Source organism: Orbicella faveolata, unplaced genomic scaffold, assembly GCF_042242905.1.
Source record: "Orbicella faveolata isolate gen_17 unplaced genomic scaffold, um_ofav_v1 contig_25, whole genome shotgun sequence".
Taxonomy (NCBI): Eukaryota; Metazoa; Cnidaria; class Anthozoa; order Scleractinia; family Merulinidae; genus Orbicella; species Orbicella faveolata.
In genome coordinates, this window is record NW_028301553.1 from 11,558,544 (window position 1) to 11,575,640 (window position 17,097).

Genomic DNA, 17,097 nt, shown 5'->3' on the forward strand with positions numbered 1-17,097 from the left:
TCTATCTTAACCCTTTGAATACCAACTATGCTTGTATGCGTAATTAATGGCCGTGCTCTTTGTACCATTTGTGACGTCATCAATTTAAATGTCGTCAGATATTCTTGATGAGCAGATAGTAGTGCTAGGCTGGCCCTTTCCGCACAATGGTCAGGTTTAGATATCGACGACATTCCGACGTCGCAAATCGAAAAACAACGTTAAGCGGTGGTAAAATAGTCCACAACGCCTATGATTGATCAAGGTCCATTTCTAGACTTCGCCCGTAATTAACATCCAGCTTTTCACTGCAGCCAGAAAGAACACACAATGCAAAAGGTAGCCAGTGTAAAAGGGCCGAGAAAAACAGAAAGGAATGGACCAAAAAACGAAATTGAGAACGGTTAATGGCCAAAAAAAAAAAGAGTCCAAATTTTTACCCATGCGCATGCCCGGAATTGAAGTTTTGCTCAATTTTGTACCTAATCCTCGAAAAATCTCTCCTTTTAGTAAAAAAAAAAAGCTTTTTTAGCAAAACTTAGGCTTATTTAGCGTCATGGCAGCTAAAATACCTGACTAAACGGTTAAAAACGGTATTTTTTGGCGAAAGCTTGGTATTCAAAGGGTTAATGAACTACTATTTTAGGTTTCCTTCAATTTAAAGGTAGTTTTATATATGGCCAAAATAACTCAAGATACCATGATCGAACTCCTTTTACTTTTGGTCGAGACTATAAACGCGTATCGAAAGCATGCGAGGCGTCTCTTCCCAGTCTCACTCAACATTTTGTCACTCGGTTTGTTCCAAGTTTGCACGCGTTCGGATTATTTTCCATCGCTGGAATCCGGATTGAGTGGTCTGGATTGGAGCGCAGGCCGGGCACTGTATTGTTTTCTTTTCTCACAGTACCTCTCTCCACCCAGGTGTATGTTGGGGTGGGAACTGGCCTTTACAACATTTTGATGCCTTTGAGAGTTCCTGAAGCTATTTCAGTATCTTGTCGTAAACCAGAGCCCACGTCCCCCTAGACGACGGGAAGGAAAACACGTTTCCCGACCGCTGGTTTAGGGGGACGCGGGCTCTGAGTATGCCCAACTTATTACCCATCTGGCCAATCGACTCCCTCGGTGCCAAAGAAAACCAGTTTTCGGGGAAAAAATGGGCGCTTTGAGGATCACAGGGAGACGTATAAATATTTCTTTTTCCATTCCACTAAGCATCGGGGTGATGTACGAATTACTGGTGTATAAATAGAATTATGTGGACTGAATTATTTTGCTGTGCTGGGCTGCGATTTAGCCATGAAGTGTGGGGAAACTTGGCCAATGGTTTTACAACGCAAAACGTACCAGAACACCATATTCAAATTTTAATGGCAATTTATATTCTGTTTTCCTTACTCGAAATTTTTTTCCTATTTTCCAAGATTTACCTAACTAACCCTTAAACGTTGTTCTTCTCACGTTGTATTACTGTTACAGTTAACATAAAAACCGAGATTAACTCCTACTCTCTATACATACAATGAAACCTACTATAATTTAATTTATCCGGCTGGGCAATCTGCAGCGAGGGAACATTAAACCTTAGCCCGGGTTGCTTACCGGTCACCCTCCATAAGGTGCCATCTCCACAACCTTACGAGAAAGTCGACTGAACGTAGTTACCAACTCTCTCTCGATCACGAGAGGCTAAGTTCATTCCTTTGCCACTTTCGTTTGAACAATAACTCTCAACGTCTGCCTACCAGCTTTTAACCTAGCAACGAATTTCACTCACAAACTAGAGCTTATTTTAACCTCTAACCCTCAGAGGGTAGCATTTTAGACAGCAATGCCCAATTCCAAGGCAAACCATGTAAGCGAACACGCGCGGTCACGCAAACTCTGTTAATAGAAGTCGTCATCATCATCATCATCGTTGTTGTCATCAATGTCGTCATCGATGCCGGTGACCATTGTCCAGGGTTTGTTCTTATTCTTGTCGCTATCAATTTCATCATCGTTTTCAAGTCCTTTTAGCGCCATTATATCTCCTTCAGGAAGATCTTCGTCTTCATCGAAATCATCCTCGTATAAACTGATGGAGAAAACAAACACCTTGATGTCGTGAAAAATTCATATTTTTGTTCCACAGATTCCAACGTTCTGATGCGAATGTACTCATAAATAGTTTTAAATTTTACTGTATTTGGTAAGATGGGTAAGGGGGGGGGGGGGGGGGGGATGTTGTCGAGTGGTTTACGGCGCTGGGTTTGAAATCTAGAGGTTCCTGGTTCAAATCCTTCTGTTCAACCTACCGCTAACTAGATTTGTTTCCCGTAGTCCCGAGTTCAACTCCTCGACTGCGTTGTGTGAATATCCAACTGGTTAGCTTCTCTCCAGTTGAGATTCTTCACAGTTTATTTTCTATTTGGGTAATTATTTATTTAGTGCCCTCAATTAGCACAATAGTGTTAGACATTTGACACTTAATTTAAATACACCTTTTGCTGTTCATTTACAGAAAATAAACATTCATTTGTGTCCAAATTTCTTTCTTTATGGTCAATAAACTCTCATTAACACCAATATGACCTTCATTTGCGCGTAAGGAACGTTCAAGAATAACATTTACATATGCATTAACATTCAAAATCATCAAAAGAAAAACAGTACCTTCATTTGACATTCATTGACTGTAAAGGTATTTTCATTTTGGTCGAAAAAAGATTCGTTGTCGCGAAACGACAATCATTTACACTTTAGGACATTCAGTTTTCAACAAAAGACTTTCAATAACACAATTTGCATGAGAACTAACATTCAATTGCATTATTAGGCAACCATATCCATGAAGGTAACAATCTTTAATGCGGCGAGACAAACATTACAGCCATAATAACATTTATTTTTGAAAGATAGAATATCAAATTCGCTGAACGATTTATCCTTCAATTGCTCACTATTGAGGCATCGTGGCAAATACGTTTGCATGAAACGAAACCACTGTCCACATTTAGCTGCCGTAATGGTACCAATATTTCGTTGTAGAGCTTGCTGCAACAGCTGCGTGCGATACATGTACAGTACATGTAATTTCACAGAGCAATTCCCTGGCGTCTTAATTCGTCTCTTTTGACATCTTCAAAGGCCCTGACTATCCTTTCGCGGTGTTCAAATGGGATTCTATTTCTTCGTGGCATTTCTGGAGAAATCTAACTGTCACTATGACACACGTATACTGTACATGTAGTGCGCCCTCTGAGTTGTACGCAAAAAGTTTCATAAGTGGCCGAATTTACATATATCTGGAAGGGGAGGATTGTGACAATATGTTTTTAAAAAGAACATATGGTCCCTTGTTCTATAATCAAAATTTCGAGGAAAATTGGGCGAGATATCTCTGTTCAAAAGAACTGCGCGAATGAGCGATTGTTTTCTCTTAACGTTTGGTGAAAACACGGCAATGTTTGTCTTACCGCACTAAAGATTGTTACCTTCATGGATATGGTTGCATAATAATGCAATTGAATGTTAGTTCTCATGCAAATTGTGTTATTGAAAGTCTTTTGTTGAAAACTGAATGTCCTAAAGTGTAAATGATGGTCGTTTCGCGACAACGAATTTTTTTTCGACCAAAATGAAAATACCTTTACAGTCAATGAATGTCAAATGAAGGTATTGTTTTTCTTTTGATGATTTTGAATGTTAATGCATATGTAAATGTTATTCTTGAACGTTCCTTACGCGCAAATGAAGGTCATATTGGTGTTAATGAGAGTTTATTGACCATAAAGAAAGAAATTTGGACACAAATGAATGTTTATTTTCTGTAAATGAACAGCAAAAGGTGTAGTTATTATATAATTATGTTATTTTACCCTTCTGTCTGTTCATTGGCTCCTTCTTCAGCCACTAGTAAGTCATACTCTTCTTGTGCGTATCTTTCCCAGTCTGACCGCTCATTGCCATCGCTGTCTTGTAAATCCTAAAAATATAAGCAAAATTACGCGTTTTAAACCTTGTTTGATTGATTGTTTTCGGCAGATCAAAGTAGACAGAACTCAGGAAGACGAAGTGGTTTTTCCAATAGGTGTTTTGTCAAAATAGGGAGATCATTATCTTTAAGTCGTTAGATTTTTTACAACTAATAAGTAACCTTTTTTTTATATCATTATTCGGTTAGTAAGACTCCCATATCAAAAGTCAGGGTGCTCATCGAACCCTTCAGGGGGTAAGAAAGCAGTTTTGGTACCTCTAAGGGTTTCCAGCCTCAAAAGGTCCACAGCGGGAGTTTTCGCGGTACGTTTGAGGTATTGAGCCGAAAAAAATATGACAGGAAATAATGTGTTGTTTTAGAGTTGGTACCTCTTGGGGAGGGGGGGGGGGGGGGGGATTCAAGCCACTCCCACAAACAAGTGCGACAAGTTACTGGATGAAAACGAAAACCTAGCTTTTATTGAATAAGTTCATGTAAACAACGATTCCTTACCCTTACTGCGGCAAAAGGATCTCTCTGTTCATATTCCAGATATTTATCCAGATTAAAGAATGTGTTAAAGAAAATGTACGCCAATTTACAATTCTTCAGATCTCTCAGTGTTATACATTCTAAACACACGAGACGAGAAAGCGGATTAGTATAAAAGAATGAAGGTAACTTTTTACGTGCAGCAAGAAGTACATTATTTTTCGTCAAGAATGAAAAATATAGCAGAGAGAAAACTGGGAGCTTGTTACATTTCTCACTCGGCCATTCTTCATGTATGAGAGACTGGTCGCAGCTTCCTATACGATATGCTGATTATTAGGTCCTCACACAACGAAACACGTGACATACGTGACTAGACACGTGACGAACCAAAGATCGTTGACGAGTTATAACAAGGAATTCATACCTGGGGCTTTAGGTTTCACCATGTCCAACATCTAAAATAGAATACAATTAAACAATACCGTTAAACCAAGTACAGAGGAAAGGAGTAATTTAATTGCTATGATTGCTCAAGAGAGTGACTCTTGTGAAATCACGAGATAGAGAGAGCAACAGGCCACACAAACAAAAGGAAACAGGGAGAAATTCTGTCACCTTAAAATGGTAATTGAACCCAATCTTATTAAAGCACCGCATTTTGTTTGAGATAAACAACAGGATAATTAGGGTTAATGATTACTGGTAACCTAGCAGAAGTGACTGGCCAGTGTAAGAACTTTTGGAGTGTTGCTGCTTTTTTTTCATTCCAAGCTCTTCAGATGCTTTTATGACACCTTGTCCAAAAAGCACCTTGTGGCAATCCCCTGCCCATTGAATGAAAAGTGGCAAGTTTTCACCATTGCAAAGCAAGCCTGGTCTCCCGTCCATTTGGATTGTCACACAACACTAATGCTACATTGCGTGACAAACACAGAAAACAATGTTAAGGACACTCCTGTAAGCCAAACTGACTTTCATGTTTCTGCACAGACATACATAAACTGTCCTTCACATGAAAATTCTCATCATTTTCATACCTGACAAAGACAGTCTTCAAACACCATTGTCTCTATACCAAGGACTTCCATTTTAGAGACTTGCTCCGAATAAAAATATTCTAATTCATACATGGACAGAACACCGTCGCCATCTAAATCCATGCATCGAAACCAGTACTCAATACTAGAGGAAAAAAAAAACTTAAGATCAGTTTCAACAAAGTTAATGTTGGTAAAGTTTGCACCTTGCCTAACAGCTCAGCACTGTATCTGTAACATGAACTAACAACATACTTCTTACTCCTTCCTGGATGGGATGCTAGTCTATCGCAAGATCACACCCCAGCATTGAATTAATCGCCAGGCATGTCTACACATGGGTGGAGAGAGGCACCGTGAGAGTTCAGTGTTTCCCCAAGGCCAGAACAGAGTTACTTGGGCAGTTAAGCCACTTGCTTATAAAAGAGTACAAGATAACCTAAGGCAACTGGAAATCCATAATGTGGTATCTGTTTTCGTTTATTAGGTGAGGTATTATTACAATAAGAATTTAATCTACATGTACAGCATCTACATCAAGTCCTCTGTATGCATTGCAGACCCAACTGTTGATAATTTATTATTTCAATAATAACCTCCTTGGATGTTTCTTGTCCTCCTCTGAGAGAAGAAACCAAACAAACTCTGGATAGGTCATCTTTCCATCCATGTATGTTGGACCCCTACACCAAAATAATAACAAACCAACATCAAACATAATTGGTAGATTGTATCCCCAGTGATCCAAGGAGAAGCAAGGACCAGGTTATCAAGTTGCAGAAATAAATACATATTTAAACTGCAGGAAGAATATCACAAGAAGACTCCAAAGGAAGCCAATCACAACTCCAAATAGAAAATGTATGTGCTATAAAAAATCAACTGACTTTTGAATCTAGACCTGAATGACAGCCACAGAAGTACAACATTTTGCTCTGAAAGATCAGACAGGGGTTTCATTGAGGGCCAGACACTGTGAGGACGATTTTACCCGGCTGGTGACCATCTAGCAGAAGGTTTTTCTTATAAGAAAAAGTTCAGCTCAAATAACTTTGCCCACCCATGAAAACCAGTTGCCCCTGCTGAAAATGTTATTAAATAAAACCCCTGGAATAGAACACATGCATTTTGTATTTTCCTAATGAACCGGCTGATCAAGAAACACAAATATCAAAGTACCACTTATTATGCTAAATTTAATGTCAAGATCACTTCTGAATTGTTGTCCGTACCTTGTGACACACCCAGAAAACAGCCTTTTTACAATTTTTGAGGACAAAGCTACAAAAATAAATATATAAATACAAATAAATAAATAAATAAAATAAATAATATATAACGGAAAGTAAACCTCTGTCCACTATGAGTATGATTCATAAGTTACTTGACATGGTAAATGGCATTTTCATAAATGATAAATAGATGAAATTGTCACTGAAACAAATTGCACAAGATTTACTTAAAATCAAAATTCTAAATAGGTTGTAATATATATCGTTGATAATATAAATAACCTTAATAATTTATGAAGGTAATGGTAACATGTTTATTTATTTCTAAATGCTTAATATATCTGGTGTCATTATAAGAAATTTACTATCATCACATATTTACCGTGGTTATTGTGTCTCATTAAATCGTTCTCATCAATTAACAAGTCATGGTCTGTGTCCAGCTCCCAAAATTTACAGTAAATTACATAAAAATGTTCATAAGAGAAGTAGTCCGCAATCTGAAAGACAGCAAAGTTAAAAAAGAAAAAATTGGTGCATCTTAACGTGAACTCTTTAACATAAGTTCCTGAAGAGGTTATCCAAGATAAATGTGTTAAGAAATAAATAGTTACAGTAGAATAATAATCTCGATATCTGTGCAGTGAACATTTTAGTTAGCTGTAAGCTATTTTGACGCATTGTGCTCCTACAATTCTGGCCAATAGTTTTTTCCTGCTCCTGAAAAGGAGGTGGTTTTTATTATTTTGAGGAGATAATGATCAATTCTCGCCCATCTTTTTTCTTATTAGTCAGTTTTGGTTTGATGGGACCGAGGGTCACTGTATATAATTTATATGGTAAGATTGGTTGCATATTTCCTGATATTTTTTTATCGCTTTCTCCTCCACATAATATCAGCGACTAAGATCCATGTTTCCATGTATGGTCAAGCACTACTAAGTATTGCTAGCACTGAAACTTGGAGATTTGTGGGCTTGAAGAAAACAAAATGCTTTACAAAAAAGGAACCACAACAAATATATGAATTAAAAAAAAAACTTGCATTCAATTTTTAAGGTAGGCAGGTTTACTGGCAACTCGTACAATTTTTGATCGATTCTTTTTAGCTGTACCTCATTTATATCCTCCTCTTCCTCAAGAACTGCTAAAACCTGGGAAAGAAATATTGACTTGGTATATTTATCTATTAACAAAATCATCACGACTCTAAGTAACCTTCATATTACTGAGAGAGCAATGTCCAAATTTATGACTTCAGGAAAATCATTTCCTTCACCGAGCATGGAAACAATTTTTAAGATACCTTCAGCATTTTTTTTTGGCTTATCATACATGTATACTTTTGAAGCCCATTTTGCTAGCATTCTTCACTACAAGGCTTTCAAAAGTTTGTTGGACACTAAAACTGTAAATGTGACAAAATCTCTTGAAGAACAACATCATTTTTAATTTTCTTTTGTCGGCAGCAGGGTATTTTAAAGAGGTTAGCAAGACACCAAGCCTAAAGGCCAAATCTGTTACTGGAATTAATTTTCTTAACAAAGTAACATCATTGATAAAAGCTAGCATTACTGGTGTAAACATACTCACGTCTAAAAAGTTACTATTCCTCAATTCTGGGATTGTGATACGCCCTGTCCATGAGCTATTTACACAATAAAATATTCTTGCTATAACCTGTGAAGCAGAGATGAAAAATGTCAGTTATTGTATAACACTTAGAACAGTAATCACTCGGCCAGTCAGCTATTTGGCTTTAGATCAAGAGCTCAAAATCTAACTGTATATTTCAGCCCAGCAAGTGTTTAATATGTGCTGTGTTTTTGGTTTTTGATGGAATCATGTGCACATGACTTATTAGAACAGCTGGTCTATATCTAGGAATGGCTAGCTGCAGTCTTCAACCAGTCAGACAGGGTAGCTGCAATATTACATGTACAGTAAAAGAGACAACGTTTAGATAAATTAGAGATTACAGAACTTACAGTGTGGATGTATCTAGAATGAAAGTCGGGAGCATCACGAAGAAATTCCAAGCCTGGATGTGTTTCCACAATGTCCTTAAAATAGATTTATTACCTTTAAATTAGTTTGGAAAAAAGATTTGGAATTTTCAAAGGCTTTAATAAGGAACAAGGGTTAGCATACAAGGGATGGAAAAGAAAAGGTACAATTGAGCCCTGATGAACAAACACCTGTTCCTGAGTATTCATGAGGGCTATTAATGGTGAGAAACCATTCCATTCTCAAGATACTTGTACTTTCATTACCAGAAAAGAAAACAATAGTAATCCATGTCATAATTGAGGCATTCTCCCAGCAGATCTAGAGCAGGCTACAGTATTCTGACTTGTAAGCTTATGACCAAATTATATCGTCCTAGAGAGGGCAGTTGAATAAATAGCTAAATGATGCAATTTATAAGTCAGGTTTTTATACTGGACACTACAAGTCAAAATGATCAAGCAGATAATTATCAAAAAAGAGAGAAAGTGTGGGGTGACCTTGCAACAATGCAATAGCCTTAGAAGCTTCATTAGTTTGCTTAAATGGGCATGTACGTGTACAAGAAATGTGCACATACATGTACAAGAGTCAAATCACGATTGTTAGTGCTGACAGTTGTACCTGCAAGAGTGGAATAAAGTCTTCTGACTCCAGATAATTATGGGAGTGCTTTGCACTTAAGAGTCGAACAAATCTTGATGCATTGTCATGGCATTTAGATGTTAAGCTGCAAAATAGATGGAGTGATTGGAACAATTACAACGATCATAATAATCTAATTTATTACAAGTTTCATTTAATAGTCACTAACAATTGTGATAAACTATTCAAATGATTTGATTTTGTAAGATTTCTGTATTTCAAAATCTTCCTTTCTTTCACCTTTTATTGATCATTGTGAAAACACACATCAAAGTTATTAAAAGCAACCAGAATGATCTGTAATGTCTTTAACTGTAATGCAAATGTCAGTTCAAACTGAAGAAGCTTAACACTAATTCAACCAGTGAAACATCTTACACAAAGTTTAAGAAGGGTCATGCAAACACCAGAAACATGTCACATTATTATTAATAATAACCATGCATTAATTAAAGAAAGCTTCCATTTTCTGTTGGTACAGTACAATTCGCACAGAATGGAACCATAGCTACAGAGTAGAGGAAAACCGTAGAGCTAGGTTAACTTTGTATTCATGAGAGCATAACACTCAGGTCACTAAAATGTGTCTGTTGTCTGTATCAACCAGTGTCTGTATTAAGCAGGTTAACATTAATAAGAAAAAAATATTGGAACTTTTTATTGTGACAGGCAAAACTATCTGTAATAAGTGGGTGTTCACAGAGTGTGGGTTCCAATGTACAAGTGTAATAGATGAAACAATTTACATGTAGACCTTTTGATAATAAGTTACATGCAACTGTACATACATGTACTTAACCAAAATGGAATTTGTCCTACAGTGTATCTACATCAAATTTGGAGAGGTGTTAGATATATTAATTAAAAAAAAAAAATGTATAACTGACCTACACACACAAATTTCTGTAGTTAGTACAAACCTAACAAATTGAAACTATTATTAGTATGAGTATAAGATACCTTTTCCACATGACGTTAAACATTGGCAAAGTAACATATCCCTGTTTATGCCCTCCTGCGGTAGAAAACAAAGGTTCTCGCCAGTAAAGTGGTAAACCACAGGCCTGAAAGACATGACAACAAAGATTCTTGAATTACATCAAGGCTTCTCCGCTGGTCTAACCAAGGGGGACTTATCCTGATTTCTAAAGTACAAATAATAATAATTAGCTCTTATTAACTGACTAGGAGGTCTGCATGGGAGAATTTTGACCGAGGTTGTGAGTTCAGACCGAACGCAGAGAGGTCTGTACACATGACCGAGGTCAAGATTTTCCCATACAGACCGACTAGGCTCGGTTAATAAGATGTTTATTATATGGCGCAAACAAGAACAACCTAATTTGTTTTAATGCAACTGGTTTGTACTAACTGACATTTTACTTGCGAACGGCAATGAGCTGAATTTAATTCTGCCAAAGTTCGCTCGACCTTTTTAATTTTCTTCTGATCAGGCTTTTTAACACTTCCATAACTAAATTTTGGTAGAAGAAAATACTCAATATTTTTGCATTTTAGTTTGCAACCTTTTCACCGTGAAACATTAGCAGTCTAGATGCCAGTCTAGATGGGAAAATCTAGACTGTTTTCAATCTCGATTTCAGCAAATCAAATTCGTGAATTTGGTAGTTCCCAGTCCTTGTGAGACAAAGCCATATAATAATCATTATTATAGTAGAGCTCTGAGCGGAGCACCATAACAGAACCACATGCATGCATAGAAATAGAAACTCATGCAACTCTTTTTTCATGGTCAACATGGCTAGCGGCATGGATCGCGGGCGCGGGCGCCCAAAGACAATGTCATGCAACATGGCGGTCATACTCCAGCTAATACCAAGTCATGCAGTCTTGGTTTACAGCATATATCCTTAAAATTGGACATCCATGTTATGGTCAATTGACACCTGTCAAAACAAGGTATCTGTTGACCAGTTTCATGTGACCAGATCACGGGCTCAGGTTTAGAGCTCATCCAGGTCATGAGTTTTTTTAAGTTGACCGCAGACCAAGTACTGGCTTTCGATTGGATCGCAGGCTCATGTCGGGTTAATCAACAACTGATTGGACCCCGCAGTGGAGGTGGCTAGCAGTGGATATTTATCGAGCCGCAAAGCGGCAAGGTAAATATTCAACGAAAGCCACCAACACTGAAGGAAATAATTGTTTTTAATTAGTATATATCACACCAGTAGGATAAAATATCTGCAAAAGTTAACTCAGAAGACTGCAAAAAGTCTTTTATTTCGTAAGTTGGCTGCCATCCTGCGCATTTCAGTTGTCGCCGTCGTCGTGGTCATGTGTATGCGCCACAAGAGCAATACAGCTTGCCATGATAACCGTGAGAAAATCAATTCATGGGTTTCCTTTTCTTTCCTATAAGGGTATGGTGCTCCACTTGGAGGCCCTTCAGACTGCCAGAGCTCCTCTATTAACCAAGCACAAGGGCCATACTGGAAAAATATTGGCATAAGGTCTTAACAGAACTAGTACAGACCAAATGTAGTGACCAAGTGCAGTCTGCACAAGGGCAGATATTCTCCCAGTATCAATAGTCCTGAGCAAGCTTGGTTAACAGAGTTTTAATACGTGACTGAACATGCTAAGAAAAAAGACCCCATAAACTTCAAACACAGAATTCTGATTTATACTCCTGTCAAGATAACATTTTCAAAAAAAAAGGACAGAGAGACAGAGGAAAAGAAAAATCTTAAAAGACTAAAATGTTCCTCTTTTAGTTCACAAAAAAAAAAGCTATAAAAACAGTTAGGGATCATTCTAAACAATGCCTCAAGAAAATGTTGCACCAGCAATACAGCATTAGATTGTGACCATCTGAAGCTAGATATTAGCCTCTGTCAATTATTTTTTTTTGCATGGACGATCCTAGTTAATAAACAGCAATAACTTGGTAAATTAAAATAACACATACCAGGGTACTGATATGTGTAAAATAATATGGGAAAACTTGCTCCCCATGGATGAGATACTACATACATGTATTGCATGTAGATCTTTGTATCAGTTAGGCCATCTATGAAGTCCTTTGGGTCAAATTTCAGATGTTAAACTCTCACAATAGAATTGAGCATGTAAAAGGAAACTTATGCTTACAGTGTACTGAGGTGTGACTCAATGGTTTTTAGTTTCATTTCCTTCGAAACCCCATATCCCAAAATACTGCGCAAAAGAAACATTGATAAATAACGTTACAAATTTAACTTGCACATCTAAAATACATGTACATGTATATATGTACAGTAGTTTGAAACAAGAGTCAGATTCTGGATGGTGAAAAACTGTGCAGGTTCTTTACGATCTCTTGATCTTCAAAGACTGCCCAAAGAGGATCTTTCAAGGATCCTTAAAATAAAGGATTTTAAGACGGATACCTTACAGAGATCTTGACAAAGATCATAGCAAAATAAGAATTCTTCAGATATTTGTAAACTATCCATTAGAAATGAGGATTTTACCTGGATCTTAAGCAAACAACTTTTACAGAATAAAATATTTCAGTTTTTATTTATGACAGATGTTGACTTCTCATATAAAAAAAAGAAAACATTCAAGAATTTACCAGAAGACAAATAACTGTAAATATCACAACAATATTGACTTAAATTATCATTTCAAGGAAACAAAATAATAACTTGTTGAAAATCTTTTTTTGACAAAGCAGTGCTCATCTCCCCTAGGCAGCTTTTTTAATGAAATAAGTGCATGTAAGATGCCCAGTAAAATAATGTGAAAAAATAAAAATAAAAATTTATATTTTTTTCATTTTTATTAACCATTTTTAACCTGTTTTATTTTAAATATTGATAAGATTGTGTTCCCCACAGACTAGAAAGTTCTTAACAGCCTTGTCAAACGTTTTCAATGTTACCAGTATATGATTGTAATTCCAAGCTGTTAAAACGGAAAACAGTCAAAAGATCTAGAACAATGCCGTTGAAAACAATTCTCCTGTGCGTATTTGCTAAACACTCGAGTAAGAGATTCAAAGGAAGTAATTACTTCATAAAATATTCAAAGAAAAAACACGTTTACGAATTCAGCAAGACAGCAATATAAATATTAAACGGGAACTTTTTCAAAAGCGATTAAATAAAAAAGGTCTCTATTTTGCATTCAAAAATATCGACTTCTTGACGAATGTTGAAAAATATTGACTTTGATTCCATATTGAGCCTGTCGCGAAGGTTAGTAAACTTATAAGCCTAAAATTACGGCGTTAAATATTGAATAAAAACGGTTAACTTAAATATTTCCCATCGTTTGATTCCTCGGATGAAAGTCATATAATAATTTAGTTTTGATCAGGCTGATATTGAATCGACAACGAAGACGAAATATAGGCTTGAAATCCTTCAACAAGCTATATTTGAAAATGCGACCACTGTGCGGGAAGAAATTATACAAAACGAATCAACTTTTCGCAATTCGAAACAAAAGCTAGATATTAGTCTATTACGTAAGCGTCTTGAAAATTTATCAAACAACGTGAAATATTAAAAATATTTCTTGAGGCAATAAGTACCCACTTTAATACGAACAGACATATCGGCGTAGCTGATTGATAAACTCAACAGCCGAAATCTGTAAGCTTGTCTTTGCTTTCAGACGTAAGGAAAAACAAACTCGCGACGATATTGAAAGATTTGTCGTTTCAATCCTAACGTATTTCCGCTTAAGTCTTTCGAAGAAACAGATTTCGTGCCAAAGTGGCAGACTTTGCTCTAAATGGTATAAGATTTCATTGAAAGTTCACACAAAAAGACAGACATGACTCGGCACGATCAACCCAAACGTAATAAGAAAGCACTTGATGCTGAATGTGGCACTCATGTGCCTTTACCCTCTTGACAGCGGAATAAATCTTGAACCAACAATGAAACGTTAAGTTACAAACAAAATGTTTGATAGCTACAGAATTCAGTAAAATTAAACAACGCTTACTAAATAGTTAAGGGGTCACAAAAACCCCACTGACGTTTATCCTTACATGTAAACACCACACCACAACACGTTCTTCGTATTCGACCAGGAGCTCTAAAAACGTCACGCTATAATATCGGGTATCAAGTTTATTCCCGAGTTAAAATAAGTAACCGTATATAAACGCCGACATTAGAAAAATACCATACCTTAACAACAGTTCCAAACTCCTCTTTGGGTATTCCGTGATCGTAAAGTTTGAAAATTCTGGCCACCTTCTCCAACGTGACTTCACACTTGGTCGAGTCTTCTGGCTTTCCGAGCGGGAAGTAGAACGGTGCCAATTGGGCGGCACAACCAGCAAAGATTCTCACATTATTCAACACCAGCTGTTTATCCTTCATCGGATACTTCGTCCCTTCATTGTTTTCTAACCGAGGTGACCGTGGAGGCGATTTCGAGCCGGGTCTTCGAGAACACCTCTCTCTTGGACTTCGCGGCGACCGCAACAATTGTGACGGAGAGCTGGTTGGTGGAGCCGGAGGTGAAATGGGTCGTGTAGCGCCGCCTATTGAATTCGGCGAGCCTAAATGTGACAATTGCCTTGGCGACAGAGGGCGGCCCTGGATTAACTTGTTCAAATCATTTCTGAGAATACGTTGAGTTTCGGGCATCGACAACCATCGAAGAAACAGCTCGTCGACTTTCACTTTCAGTACTGGAGAAAGATGCGCCATAAAACTGGAAATGTTAACGTCAGATTGAAGTGGCAATCTATTATCTACGTCTGTACATCACTTCCTCCCGTTGTGGTTGAGTTGGCCAAACTACGAAACATAAATAAATAGACCTCTTTTCATCGACCAGCGCAGTTAATATCCCACGATTCAAGCTTTCGTTCGTGATAACAATTTCCGTTGTTGATTTCGTTGTACTTGAAGTAGGATAAAACAGTACAATTCAATAGACTCTACCAGCATTCGGTTCGCTTTGACACCAGCCGTTTCTTGAAATCATAACATGGCAAGCCAGGAACATAACAACCACTGCCTACAAAATTGACTTCACGCCATTTTTCGATCTTTCTGGCAAGGAAAAAATCGAAAATCGAATACGGCGCGATCGGCCATGAGCAAACAGAACAACGATCAGCGGTCTGATCAGCATAAATTAGCAGAGTCGTTTCCAGTCTCTAGGACGAGAGCTACTATCATGAGGATTGTACAAGGGGGGTCTCTGGCACCGTTCACGAACGGAAAAAAACGGCGGATAACGGATCACGGATATAAAAATTTAGTTTTCCCGAAGCACGAAACTAAGCAAGTAAGAGTGTTTGAAGAAAACAAAACCGCGAAAGGCTAACCATCCGGAGGACTCGCGTCTCAAAATCACGCGTAGAATAGAGTGGTGAAATCAAGAATATCGGTTAATAATTCAAGTTCTGCATGGGTCACGGATAACCTTCAGGTCACGGATCTGAAAGAAAAATTTCCTAAATTCACGTTTCATGGAAAATAAAATCAGATAATCACGCATCATGAGAATACCCCTGTACGACCCTCTATCATGGACTGATACGGAAATAATGGAACATTTGTGGGAAAAAATTAACGGGACATTTGTGGGAATCCTAACCCTTACTAACCCTAACCCTAAGAACTAACACATGTGGCCTGTGTGTGAACCATATTCCCCATCAGAAATTCATTTCATGGGAGCAGTACCCTGAAGTGAGATGTCAACTCTAAATCAGATGGAGGTGTTGCGTAAACCCTTCAAGGCGATTTGCACTACAACTACCAGAATCCTTCACTTTTTCTGTTTGTTATGCTAATTAGGCCAATTGTTATTTTAAAGCCAAAATTTTCTGGGGGAGGATACCCCCGCTCCCTGTATGGGGGACCACCACAGCTGCGTCCTCACAACTCTCCTGTATGGTTTGGAATTTTGGCGCATAACGGAGAAGGATTTATCAAAACTCTCCACATTTCAATCACACCAAGAGATTTCGGCGTATCCTACGCATCTTATGGCCTAATGTCATCTCAAATAAGGATCTAGCTCTTTGAACCGTGTGGAACTGAACCAATGGCTACCATCCTGACGAGGAGACGCTGGAGGTACATTGGCCATGTCACCAGTCAAGCAGCTTCCATTGCGAAAATTGCTTTACATTGGACGCCAGAACGGAAACGCAAGAGGGACGGCCCCCCACCCCAAGATCACGTAGCGACGGAGAGTGGAGAAAGAGGCATCAAGCTTATCGCAAGGGACCGGCAGATGTAGAGAGTGCATGTTGCTGCCCTACATGCCACCTAGGCGTAAGGGGAATGAGTGAGTGAGTGAGTTAGAAGAAAATAGTCAATATTTTTGCATTTTAGTTTGCGACTTTTTCACTACAAAACATTACCGGTCTAGATGCCAGTCTAGATGGGAAAATCGAGACCGCTTCCAACATCGATTTCAGCCAATCAAATTCGTGAATTCCCCGAGTCCTTGTGAGATTAAACAGCCATATAATAATAGACCATATTAAATATTTTACCTCAAGGGCCCAGCCTCATTCTTTGACTCACTGAATTAATTTTCTGCATTTCTAGGATCTGTGCAAGAGTTGAACTCCTGTATAGAAGGGTTTCTCATTGCTTATCTTTAATGGAGTTTGAGATCAGTCAACTTCAAAATTGGAAGACAGAAGATATAAACAGAAATCTCACTAAAAAGTTACAAAACAGAAATCATTTTTTGTGCAAATCCTGGTTGAATCAGGCTCTGGGTAATCATGGCACTTTAACCACCA

At 37.8% G+C, this 17,097-nt stretch overlaps 1 protein-coding gene across 1 annotated transcript; it reads right to left on the reverse strand.

The window, feature by feature from the left end:
- Positions 1-1,336: 1,336 nt before the first annotated feature.
- Positions 1,337-15,426, reverse strand: LOC110041075 (serine/threonine-protein phosphatase 2A regulatory subunit B'' subunit beta-like). The gene is made up of 14 exons (XM_089294925.1): positions 14,507-15,426; positions 10,317-10,420; positions 9,336-9,441; positions 8,693-8,767; positions 8,298-8,384; positions 7,820-7,858; positions 7,087-7,204; positions 6,705-6,753; positions 6,069-6,155; positions 5,473-5,617; positions 4,860-4,890; positions 4,454-4,572; positions 3,843-3,949; positions 1,337-2,059 (listed from the first exon to the last, which is right to left on the reverse strand). Exons 1-14 carry the CDS (start codon positions 15,032-15,034, stop codon positions 1,870-1,872), a joined length of 1,785 nt encoding a protein of 594 aa, XP_089151051.1. The 5' UTR covers positions 15,035-15,426; the 3' UTR covers positions 1,337-1,869.
- Positions 15,427-17,097: the final 1,671 nt, after the last annotated feature.

Bases quoted from the DNA above. Each gene is read 5' to 3' on its own strand.
- LOC110041075 (XM_089294925.1), bottom strand. From the start codon at position 15,034: ATGGCGCATCTTTCTCCAGTACTGAAAGTGAAAGTCGACGAGCTGTTT. The intron at 9,442-10,316 runs GTATCTTATACT...TCTATTTTGCAG, and splicing joins TTTAACGTCATGTGGAAAAG to CTTAACATCTAAATGCCATG. The intron at 4,573-4,859 runs GTATGAATTCCT...TCGTGTGTTTAG, and splicing joins GGTGAAACCTAAAGCCCCAG to AATGTATAACACTGAGAGAT.